Here is a 13270-nt window from a genome sequence, read left to right on the forward strand (position 1 = left end):
CTCTCTAATTGAAAAGAATTATTGGGAGGTCTTTGAGAAACTCCTAGTTCTTTTTAGAGTTCTACTGCATGCATTAACTAAGTAGCTAAGTGATAATTAGGAAAAAGTTCAATTCAACATACTTGTGAAAAGGAATATAAACACACACACACATACACACACAGAGAAAGCTACCAGAAGCAACTACAAAAAAAAAAAAAAGAGTGCAAAGAAGATTTAGTCCTCTAGCCATATATTGCCAGTCCTTGTGCTAAAGGATAAGATTTAAACTCCTTAAACTAGTATCTTAAACTTCTTATGGGACTCAAATGTATTATGCTTTTCTTTCAATAATCACAAAGGGCCTACTGCAAGCCAAATCTTTCTAGGTATGAAGAACAGGTTTGGTGTTAGAAAGAATGAAGAACATTATGACCATCTATAAGAAGTTTTATACTATGCTAGATCTTATCGCTAATGATTCACTTTGCCAAGCTATATTCCATTCCAATCAGTCTGTTCTCCTCACTGTTGTTGAAATATTCTACACTTTCCAATATTCGTATTTTATATATGACATCCTTTCAATTTCGAATGTTTCTTCCCTTTCTTTATCTAGTCAACCCCCAACCCTTCCAAACTGTTCCTCTGCTACCTTTCTTCTCCAAAGCAATTTCTCCTTTGGGGCCACACAATTTCTAATAAAATTTTAACAGACAAATATAACAAGTAATTCAAATGTTGTAAAGATTTTTGATGTCAGGATTCTTTAGCACTGGTCTTTAGAGGTGAACAGAGAAAATGTAACATTTTTCCAATAAATTTTATGGATCTTAACTTTTTTTGACTTTAAAAATGTTGAAAGTAAATAATCCTTAAAATGTTAAACGCTTTGGGGCTGTTTCTGTAGCCAAGGACGCAAAACCATCTAGGTAGAAGAGATGCTAGTGGATTCTGAGTGTTCCGTAACATGGACTGTGCATCTAGCAGCTTGAACCATGAAACACACCGGCCTATTATTTCCAGAGCCATAGGTCTGTCAAAAGGGGGAAAGCCAGCTAGGCACAGTGGCTCACGCCTGTAATCCCAGCACTTTGGGAGGCCGAGGCGGGAGGATCATTTGAGGTCAGGAGTTTGAGATCACCCTGGCCAACAAGGTGAAATCCCGTCTCTACTAAAAAACAAAAAATTGGCCGGGGCGGTGGCTCACGCCTGTAATCCCAGCACTTTGGGAGGCCGAGGCGGGTGGATCACAAGGTAAGGAGTTCAAGACCAGCCTGACCAAGATGGTGAAACCCCATCTCTACCAAAAATAAAAAAATTAGCTGAGCATAGTGGCAGGTGCCTGTAATCCCACCTACTTGGGAAGCTGAGCCAGAAAACTGCTTGAACCTGGGAGGCGAAGGTTGCAGTGAGCCGAGATAGCGACACTGCATTCCAGCCTAGGCGACAGAGTGAGACTCTGTCTCAAAAATAATAATAAAAAAAAATAATTAGCTGGGTGTGGTGACGTGCACCTGTAATTCCAGCTACTGGGGAGGCTGAGGCAGGAGAATCTCTTGAACCTTGGAGGCGGAGGTTGCAGCGAGCTGAGATCATGCCATTGCACTCCAACCTGGATGACAGATTAAGACTCCATCTCAATGAAAAAAAAAGAAACAAAAACGGTAAATCCGTTCCTTGGCATTACATATCCTTACACCTACTGTCATTCTCATTACTTAGCTAATATGTTACATAAGCAATGAACACTGATTCTGACAGAACATCTACTATGACGAACCATATATTCATATGGTCTCAAAAGTGTTAGACTTCAATCTTTAAAAATACTTGTCAGTACAAAATCCTTTTTAGCTAAATCCCCTTGTTGGTAGAGGCTCACCATCTTCCCCTGGGCAGGTCTTCCATAAAACACAGCTTTTGTTTTTTGACTGTTCTATAAGAGCTTAAAAGTGAAAGATAATTGCAACACACAGTTTTTTTTTTTGTCTAAAAATGTCACATTAGTTTTAAAAATTAAGAAATTAAGGCTATCATAAATCCCAAGCCAGACATTCAAAATTAATATGTCTAAAACTGGTTATCTGATCTTAAAAAATACTTTAAAGAGTATCTTTGAAATCTGAAATGCTGAAACCAACTATAACTTTTGAGGGAGGGACGGGGAAATGAAAGATACTGACTTAAAATACAAATTAAATTATGTCTTCATCCTCATTTCCTTTTAAAATGAATGTTAAAAACTTTGACTCTTGTGGCATGCACCATTTACAATCAGTTTCAAAACACATAAAACAGAAATGAAATGTTTCAAGATTACAGACTTTTAAGAGGAGAGCCTTCTTTTACCCTGAAACCCACCTCTTTACACGCCTCTCATACACAATGCTGGGGAAGAGTGGGAGGAGTACTGGAGCCCAAAAGAAAGGCTGCCAACAAAGCCAACAACAACAAAAAACAAAATTTGTAAGCAAAAAGCCTTGAAATGAGTAAAACCTTTTTAAAAAGCCCATACTCAATTAATACATTGTTCTTAATTAGTGACATATACTAAATATATAACAGGGTCACTTCTAAAAAAGTAGATATGCCAGGCTGGACACGGTGGCTCACGCCTGTAATCCCAGCACTTTGGAAGGCTGAGGCAGGGGGATCACCTGAGGTCAGGAGTTCAAGACGAGCCTGGCCAACGTGGTGAAACTCCGTCTCTACTAAAAATACAAAAATTAGCCTGGCATGGTGGCACGTGCCTATAGTCCCAGCTACTTAGGAGGCTAAGTCAGGAGAATTGCTTGAACCTGGGAGGCGGAGGTTGCAGTGAGCCAAAGTTGCACCACTGCACTCCAGCCTGGGCAACAGAGTGAGACTGTCTATAAAATAAAATAATAACATAACATAACATAACATAACATAAGAAAACACAGAAAAATTAAAGATAATAAGAAAATATTGGCCAGGCACAGTGGCTCACACCTGTAATGCCAGCACTTTGGGAGGCCAAGGCAGGCGGATCACGAGGTTAAAAGATCGATACCATTCTGGTCAACATGGTGAAACCCCATCTCTACTAAAAGTACAAAAATTAGCTGGGCATGGTAGGGAGGCTGAGGCAGGAGAATCGCTTGAACCTGGGAGGCGGGGGTTGTAGTGAGCCAAGATTGTGCCTCTGCACTCCAGCCTGGTGACAAAGCGAGACTCCATCTCAAGAAAAAAAAAAAAGGAATATATTAAGCACAACATTAGTCTATGAAAAATGAATAAATGAGCCTTTCTAATTAAGGGGACTCCTTCCTTGTTCTTAAAAAAGACAGCCTCCCTTTGTCCAACTAAGAAAAAAATGTACCAAAATTACACAGAAGATGACATACCTAAAAAAATGTAAACAAGAAGCAAATTTTAAAAATAGCTATATACACTTGAAATACTGGTAACAAATTATGGAAACATCACAAAATGCTTTTTTTCACAGCTTGCTAACAGCTCATCCACATTTTGATCACCCTACTTAGCTAATGGTTGGGCTGCCTCATAACCTCAACTATCTAAAACATGGGTACAAACCAGTTACTACCTGCATTCCCCAAAAGACTGAGCACTGGAGGAGTCAAGGAAGCCTAGGTGCAAATACCAACACTGCAGCTTACTGTCAGAGCAGCAATCAAATTGCTTAACTTTTCTAAGCACTGGCTTCCTCATCTGTATTATGAGGCTAATATCTCACTGATATAAGGTGGTTGTGAGGGTTAAAAATGATAATGTATTCAAAGTGGAATACGTTAGGACTGTGCCTAACATAGTCCACTTTGAATACATTAAAGGACTGTGCCTGGATCCATCATAACATAAATACATGTGGACTGTTTACTATTACAAAGCTCAAGTACTTTAAATGGTAGGAGTGATGATCTACCAGACAGATTTATATGTTAAATTGACAACTTATAAAAAGCATGCTGGCACACTAGGAAAGCTAGTGTAAAGTCATGAGTCCATAAAGTTATTACAGCACTTCAGCAACCCTTGACAACAAACAGGTTATTACAATTCAATGAAGTTATGAATGTCATAACCAACTTGCATCATCTGAGGAAGTTCCAAATCACTGTACTTGGATTACAAAGCCAGGAAATGTGTAAATTAATTTTTTAAAGATTTCTATCTGAAATTAGTAAACTAAAAAAAAAAAAAAAAACCAAAGCACCCTCTGAATTTTTTATAGCAATACTCATAAATATGCTCTATCTATTCAAAATGACTTTTTTTTTTTGAGACAGAGTCTCAATCTGTCTCCAGGCTGAGGGCAATGCCGAGATCTCCACTCACTGCAACCTGCGCTTCCCGGGTTCAAGAGATTCTCCTACCTCAGCCTCCCAAGTACCTGGGTTTACAACAGGCGTGCACCACCATGCACAGCTAAATTGTGTATTTTTAGTAGAGACGGGGTTTCACCACGTTGGGGTTTCACCATGTTGGCCAGGATGGTCTCGATCTCTTGATCTTGTGATCCGCCCGCCTCGACCTCCCAAAGTACTGGGATTACAGGCTGAGCCACTGCGGCCGACTATTTTTTTGTTTTTGTTTTTTTTTGAGACAAGGTTTCACTCCCATCACCCAGGTTGGAGTGCAGTGGCGTGATATGGGGTCACTACAACCTCCGCCTCCTGGGCTCAAGTGATTCTCCCGCCTTAGCCTCCCGAGTAGCTCGAACTACAAACATATGCCGCCACACACAACTAATTTTTGCATTTTTTGTAGAGACAGGGTTTCATCATGTTACCCAGGCTGGTCTCAACTGCTGAGCTCAAGTGATCTGCCTGCCCAGCCTCCCAAAATGCTGGGACTACAGGCATGAGCAACTGTTAAACATCAATAATTTACGTGTAGATAGTAACGATTATGCAGCTGTCAATAAATGTATCAAGAAATATGCATTGTAAATATTCTTAGACTAGGCCAATCTACTTACATAATTTTTCTATTAAATAACTTCTTTTATAAAAATGGTTTTTGTATAATATGAACAATCTCATGAAAACATAGTATATTACTTTAAAACTCTATTCCTCTAAGATTTGGTAAACTATATATAGAGCATATCCTAATTACTCCTTCCAGGATGGTCTAGCTATTTACCATAGATAGTCCTTCCCTCATTCCATTCCCCTTATCTACACCAATATAAGAAAACTGGCTATCTTCTGAGTTGTTTGGTCTGGCAGGGAGGTCTTTTCTAAGATTTCAAACCTGGGAGAATTTGGGTAAAATCAGCTTAGATCTATTAAAGAATAGCCCTTCCAGGGACTTAGCCCGAAAGAACAGAAACTTGTTTTTGGAAAATACAGCTGCATAAATGAACCTCAAAGTAATTATGCCGAGTCATGCAGGTCACAGACATCATCTTTTCTAAACCTGTCAGTTTAAGAATCTCTTCCATTTTACTCAGAGTAATGACAGGGCCTCTGCTTGAACATGCCCAATAACAAGTCCAAATTCACACACCTCCACGCCACTGCTCCCCTCCCCCACCAAAAAAAAAAGGTAAGGGAGAGTTAACGGTTGGAAAAGACAACCAGTAAAATACTGGTGAATACTGAACAATACCGGTGGGAGAATTAACCATGCAGAGGAAAAAGGGCCACATTTTCCTCCAAAACTGAAACAAAAGAGATTTTGGAGTCAGTGTTAAATAATTTAAAAGATTACTTACCACCAAGGTGGGTGCTGTCAATAGTCCCCAAGCAAAAAACTCCAAAAAGATGACGATAACCGCATGATAAACACTAGGAGAACCAATTCCTTGAGGCTATAAAAAACAAGATTTTTTTAAAAGTTCACAGTACATTCTATAATTAATAACAATAACAACGATGCAATAGTCAACAAATATTAAGAACATATATGTACTGGGCACTGTGTCAAACATCTGTACTCACTGCCTCTGGCTTCAAAGTCAGAGGGACAAGGCAACAACGAAATTCATTAGCATAGCACAGTATTCAGTTGGAACATATAGAGTCCAAGGGAGCTTGGGAGATGGGAATATCAGACTTCCAGGAGGAAGTCTGAAAGGACACAACAGAGTTAGACAGGCGGAAGTATAGGGTGGGAAAGATGGCTCAGCCTGTACAAAGGTTCCAAGGCTTGAGGCATCATGGGTCTCATGTACCGAGTTCAGTACAACCAGTGCATGGGCTGCACGTTGGGTGTACTGAAAGATGAGCTACAGGTACTCAAAGACCAGCTTCCACGCTAAGGAATCTATATTTAATTCTGAAGGCTATGGGGGATCACTAAAAGGTATTAAGACTGACACAATCAGATGTAAGTTTTAAGATTATTCTGGCAAAGATGTAACCGGAAAAAAAAAAAAAACCATAAATGAAGCAAGTGGCAAAAATATAAACACGTTATCAACATGGCTCAAAAGCAGAACAATCCCCAGGGAAAGTATGTAAGAGATTTGGGATTTGATATACATGAGAAAGAAAACACAAAATTAAGTTTATACTGCTGCCAGAGATGTCTTAAGAATCACTTCAGTATTAATGACTCTGGTGATTTCCTAAAGGATAAAATGGAGGAGCAAAGTGCATCTAAAAGGAAGCTATTTGAATCAGCTCAAATAAGAGATGAGGGCGTAAAACAGTGGCACAGTACGAATGCTGGAGGGAAGGGAACGGATGAAGGATTCAGGATTTGAAATTAGGAGGAGCTTGATAAATAGCAGAAGAGAGAATCAAGAACAACTTCCAAGTGTTTAGCTTGCTTGTCTAGCAGTTAAAGCTGGTGGCTTCCTAGCACTTTCCCCCACGAGGCTCAGCTTTACTTCAGGTCCTATCTATAAAACCGCCCTCTTGACTTGAAACATTTGTATTGTCTCTGAGCACTGATTAAAACAATTAGCAGCAAATGTGGTATCTGAAACCACCAGAGTAGATGAGATTATGAGTGTCAAATGTGAAAAGAGCAGTGAGCTGAGACAGAACCCCAAGAAGCGCCAACATTTTAAGTAGCAGGCAGAGGAAAATAATGAACTTTTTTCTTCTTTGATAAAGAAAAGAGGAAGATAAAAGGAACAGTGAGAAAAACATCAGGAGAATGAAGAGAATATAGTGTCACAGATGACAATGGAGCAGTTTCAGGGAGGAGGAGGTATCAAATGGAACAAGCACAGTAATACAAGGTCAAAAAATGGCCACAGGAGGCCAGGCATGGTGGCTCACGCCTGTAATCCCAGCACTTTGGGAGGCCGAGGCGGGCAGATTACTTGAAGTCAAGAGTTCGAGACCAGCCTGGCTATCGTGGCAAAACCCCGTCTTTACTAAAAATACAAAAATTAGCTGGGCGTGGTGGCGTGTGCCTATAATCCCAGCTACTCAGAAAGGCTGACGCAGGAGAATTGGTTGAACTTTGGAGGCAGAGGTTGCAGTGAGTTGAGATTGCACCACTGCACCCCAGCCTGGGTGACACAGTGAGACTCTGGGGGAAAAAAAAAAATTGGCCACAGATCTGATAAGCTTTAAACCTGTTTTGTTTGCCATGTTCATCACCACATATACCCAGACCTTATCAGAAAGCTTGGTACAACTTCTCAGGGCTTAAAGCATGCTAATTTTTTTAAAATCAAAGTAGGATATAAAATTCTATAGGTAGGATAATTTCAACTCTGAAAAACAATAAAAACTGACCTCAATGTAAATAAACTTTATACTGGGTAATGATTTTAAGCGATATAACATTGTTTATTATGCTATTCTGAATTTTCCATATCTTTTCTAATAAGCATTCTTGCACTTTAGGAGGAAAATGCTTTGTTTATTTAAGAGAAAAATTACCTAAAACTAGCATGGAGAACAACAAAATAAACTATGGGACAATATCTCTGATGAACATTGAAGCAAAAATCCTCAACAAATACTAGCAAACCTCCTTCAGGAAGGAGATTTAAGAAAAGGTCATTCATCGGCCAGGCGCGGTGCCTCACGCCTGTAATCCCAGCACTTTGGGAGGCTGAGGCAGGCAGATCACCTGAGGTCAGGAGCTCGAGACCAGCCTGACCAACGTGGAGAAACCCCGTCTCCACTAAAAATACAAAATTAGCCAGGCCTGGTGGCGCATGCCTGTAATCCCAGCTACTCGGGAGGCTGAGGCGGGAGAATCACTTAAACACAGGAGGCGGAAGTTGCAGTGAGCCAAGATTGTGCCATTGCACTCCAGCCTGGGCAACAAGAGCGAAACTCTGTCTCAGAAAAATTAAAAACAAAAAAAAAAATTCATTATGTTCAAGTGGGATATGCAAGGATAGTCCAACATACATAAATCTATCAAGGTGATAACATCATTTCAAAAGAATGAAGCAAAAAAAAATGATCATTTCAATTGATGGTGAAAAAGCATTTACTAAAATTCAACATTGCTTCATGATAAAAACTCTCAAAAATGGTATAGAAGGAACATACGTCAATATGATAAAAGCCATATATGACAGACACAGAGCTATCATGCTGAACAAGGAAAACCTGAAAGCCTTTCCTCAAAGATCTGGAACAAGACAAAGATGCCCACTTTCGCCACTCTTGACTGGAAAGAACCAACCAGAGCAATTACGCAAGAGTAAGAAATAAAAGGCATCCAGATTAGAAAAGAGGAAATCAAACTTGTCCCTCTTTGCAGATGACATGACCTTATATAGAGAGAACCCTAAATATTCCACCAAAAACTATCAGAATGGAAGCAAATTCATTAAAGTTGTAGGATACAAAAATCAGTACCATCTCTATATGCCAACAGCAAATATCTGAAAAAGAAACCAAGAAAGTAATCCCACTTACAATAGCTACAAATGAAATACCTAAGAATAAACTTAAAGAAGTCAAAGATGTCTATAATGTAGACTACAGAACATTGATGACAGGAATTGAAGGGGACACACACACAAATGGGAAGATATTTCATATTCATATATTGGAACAATCAATACTGTCAAAATTTTAATACTACCAAAAGCAATCTACAGATTCCATGCAGTTACTATCAAACTACAAATGACATTCCTCACAGAATTTTTTCTTTTAAATCCTAAAACTTATATGGAACCACAAGAGTCAGAACAGCCAAAGCAATCCTGAGCAAAAAGAACAAGGCTAGAAGCCGGGCACAGTGGCTCACGCCTGTAATCCCAGCACTTTGGGAGGCCAAGGCGGGCAGATCACCTGAGGTCAGGAGTTCCAGACCAGCCTGATCATCAGAGTGAAACCCAGTCTCTACTAAAAATACAAAAATCAGCCAGGCATGGTGGTGGGTGCCTGTAATCCCAGTTACTCGGGAGACTGAGGCAGGAGAATCGCTTGAACTAGGAAGGTGGGGGTTGCAGTGAGCCAAGATTGCACCACTGCACTCCAGCTTAGGCAGCAGAGCTAGACTGTCTCAAAAAAAAAAAAAAGAAAGAAAACAAGGCTGGAGGCATCACATTACTTCACTTCAAATTATACTACAAAGTGATAGTAACCAAAACAGCATAGTACTGGTATAAAAACAGATACATAGACAATAGAACAAAACAGAGAACCCAGAAATAAATCCATGTATTTACAGTCAACTCATTTTTGACAACGGCACCAAAATATACATTGGGAAAAGGACAGTCTCTTAAATGGTGCTGGGAAAAGTAGATATCCATATGCAGAAGAATAAAATTATACCCCTATCTCTTGTGATATACAACAATCAAATCAAAATGGATTAAAGACTTAAATCTAAGAACTGAAACCACAAAATGACTAGAAGAAAACATTGGGAATACATTCTAGGACATCAATCTGAACAAATATATATACATATATATACATTTGTTTTCTTTTTTTTTTTTTTAGAAGAACCCTAAATATTCCACCAGTCTCACTCTGTCACCCAGGCTGGAGTACAGTAGTGCAATCTCAGCTCACTGCAACCTCCACCTCGCGGGGTCAAGCAATTCTCCTGCCTCAGCCTCCCAAGTAACTGGAATTACAGGTGCCTGCCACCACACTCAGCTAATTTTTGTATTTTTAGTAGAAACAGGGTTTCACCATGTTGGTCAGGCTGGTCTCAAACTCCTGACCTCAGGTGATCCGCCCTCCTCAGCCTCCCAAAGTGCTGGGATTACAGGCGTGAGTCACCACACCTGGCCTAGATTTCTTGGGTAATACCTGAAAAGCACAGGCCACCAAAGCAAAGAGGGACAAGGAGGAGTACACGAAGTTAAAAAGCTGCACAGCAAAGGAAATGATCAACAAAGCGAAGAGATAACCCACAGAATGGGAGAAAATATTTGCAAACCATCACTGTAACAAGGGATTAATAACCAGAATATATACGGAGCTCAAACAACTTCTATAAAAACAAAAATCTCTATATAGATTTTTAGAGGGGCATAAGACCTAAATAGAGATTGACATACAAGTGACCAACAGGTATATGAAAAAATGCTCAACCATCATTGAGCATCAAACAAATGCAAATCAAAATTATGAGCTATCATCTCATCCCAGTCAAAATGGCTTATATTCAAAAGACAGGCAATAACAAATGCTGGTGAGAAAGGGGACCTCTCATGCACTGTTGGTGAGCATGTAAATTCCCAGCCACTATGGAGAACAGTATGGAGGTTCCTTTAAAAACCTAAAAATAGAACTATCATATGATCCAGCAATCGCACTCCTGGTTATGTATCCAAAAGAAAGGAAATCAATATAAACAAGAGATATCTGTACTCCCATGTCTATTGTAGCACTATTCAAAACAGCCAAGATCTGGAATCAACCTAAGTGTCCATAAATGGATGAATGGACAAAGAAAGTGTGGTACACATTTAAAAAAAAGTCTGTGTGTTGAAAAGAAAAAGGAGGTTAAAAAAAAGAAGAAACAGGACAGGCATAGTGGCTCACACCTGTAATCCCAGCACTTTGGGAGGCTGAGGCAGGAGGAATACTTGAGACCAGAAGTTTGAGACCAGCCTGGGCAACATAGCAAGATTCATCTCTAATTTAAAAAAAGAGAGAGAAAATGAGGTACATATATACAATGGAATATTATTTAGCCATAAAAAGAATGAAATTCTGTCATTTGCAACAACATGGATGGAAATGGAAGACATTATGTTCAGTGAAATAAGTCAGGCACATAAAGACAAATTTTGCATATTCTCACTCACATGCAGGAACTAAAAACTTAAAAAGCTGATCTCATGGAGATATGGAGTTAGAATGGTTACCAGAGGCTGGGAAAATAGCAGGGAGGCAGGGATAAAGTGGGTGCAAAAATATAGTTGGATAGAAGGAATAGGTGTAGTGTGAGAAAAAGAAAAAAAAGAGTAAGATCTGGTATTTAAGAACACAGCAGTGTGACTATAGTCAAAAATTATTTATTGTATATTTTAAAATAACTAGGCCAGGCACGGTGGCTCGCGCCTGTAATCCCAGCACTTTGAGAGGCCGAGGCAGGTGGGTCATGAGGTCAGGAGTTCGAGACCATCCTGCCCAACATGGTGAAACCCCATCTCTACTAAAAATATAAAAATTAGCCAGGCATGGTGGCGCACACCTGTAATCCCAAGAAAAAACAGGCATGAAGACCAATGGAACAGAACAGATAACCCAGAAATAAAGCAAAATACTTATAGCTGGCCAGGCATGCCTGTAATCCCAGCACCTTGGGAGGCCAAGGTGGGTGGATCACCTGAGGTCAGTAGTTTGAGTCCAGCTACTCAGGAGACTGAGGCAGGAGAATTGCTTGAACCCGGGAGGCAGAGGTTGCAGTGAGTCGAGATTGCGCCACTGCACTCCAGCCTGGGTGACAGAGTTAGACTCCGTCTCAAAAAATAAAAAATAAAATAAAATAACTAAAAGTGGAACTGGCATGTTCCTAACACAAAGAAATGATATATGTTTGAGGTAATGGATATCCCAGTATCCCTGATTTATTATACACCGTATACCTGTATCGACATATGCTTGTATCAAAATATCAGATGTACCCCAGAAATATCTATATCTACTTTGTACCCATAGTAATTTTTTTTATACTTTTTTTTTTTTTTTTTGAGACGGAGTCTCGCTCTGTCGCCCAGACTGGAGTGGAGTGGCCGGATCTCAGCTCACTGCAAGCTCCGCCTCCCAGGTTTACGCCATTCTCCTGCCTCAGCCTCCCGAGCAGCTGGAACTATAGGCGCCCGCCACCTTGCCCGGCTAGTTTTTTGTATTTTTTAGTAGAGACGGAGTTTCACCGTGTTAGCCAGGATGGTCTCCATCTCCTGACCTTGTGATCCGCCTGTCTCGGCCTCCCAAAGTGCTGGGATTACAGGCTTGAGCCACCGCGCCCGGCCCATGTACCCATAGTAATTAAAAAATTTATAAGTCCTAGCCAGAGTAATCAGATAAGAGAAAGGAATAACGAGCATGCAAATTGGAAAAGAGGAAATCAAACTGTCACTGTTTGCCAATGATATGATCGTATACCTAGAAAACCCTAATGACTCATCCAAAAAGCTCCTGGATCTGATAAACGAATTCAGTAAAGTCTCAGGATACAAAATCAATGACATAAATCAGTAGCACTGCTATATTCCAACAACAACCAAGCTGAGACTCAAATCAAGAACTCAATTCCTTTTACAATAGCTGCAAAAAAAAGAAAAAAACAAAAACAAACAAAAAAAAACACCTAGGAATATACTTAACCACGGAAGTGAAAGATCTTTACAAGGAAAACTACAAAACACTGTTAAAAGAAATCATAGATGACACAAAGGGAAACACATCTCATGCTCATGGATGGGAAGAATCAACACTGTGAAAATGACCATACTGACCAAAACAATCTATAGATCCAATGCAATTCCCATCAAAATACCAGCATCATACTTCACAGAACAAGAAAAAAGAATCCTAAAATTCATATGGAACCAAAAAGAGCCCACATAGCCAAAGCAAGACTAAGCAAAAAACAAATCTGGAGGTATCACATTACCCAACTTTAAATTATACAAAAGGCTATAGTTAACAAAACAGCACGGTACTGGTATAAAAATAGGCATGAAGACCAATGGAACACAACAGATAACCCAGAAATAAAGCAAAATACTTATAGCCGGCCAGGCATGCCTGTAATCCCAGCACCTTGGGAGGCCAAGGTGGGTGGATAACCTGAGGTCAGTAGTTTGAGTCCAGCCTGGCCAACATAGTGAAAACTCATCCCTACTAAAAATACAAAAATGTTAGCCAGGCCTGGTGGTGTGTGCCTGTAATCCCAG

General features: G+C 39.9%; 1 protein-coding gene across 1 annotated transcript in view; it reads right to left on the reverse strand.

Moving 5' to 3' along the window:
- Positions 1 to 13270, reverse strand: part of MFSD14A (major facilitator superfamily domain containing 14A) — a 48589-nt gene that overhangs the window by 28861 nt on the left and 6458 nt on the right. Inside the window, exon 2 of the mRNA XM_033197188.1 lies at positions 5690 to 5785. Coding sequence (XP_033053079.1) covers positions 5690 to 5785 — 96 coding nt within the window. The remainder of the gene's footprint in view (positions 1 to 5689; positions 5786 to 13270) is intronic.

Source organism: Trachypithecus francoisi, unplaced genomic scaffold (assembly GCF_009764315.1).
Source record: "Trachypithecus francoisi isolate TF-2019V2 unplaced genomic scaffold, Tfra_2.0 Lachesis_group5, whole genome shotgun sequence".
Lineage (NCBI taxonomy): Eukaryota > Metazoa > Chordata > Mammalia > Primates > Cercopithecidae > Trachypithecus > Trachypithecus francoisi.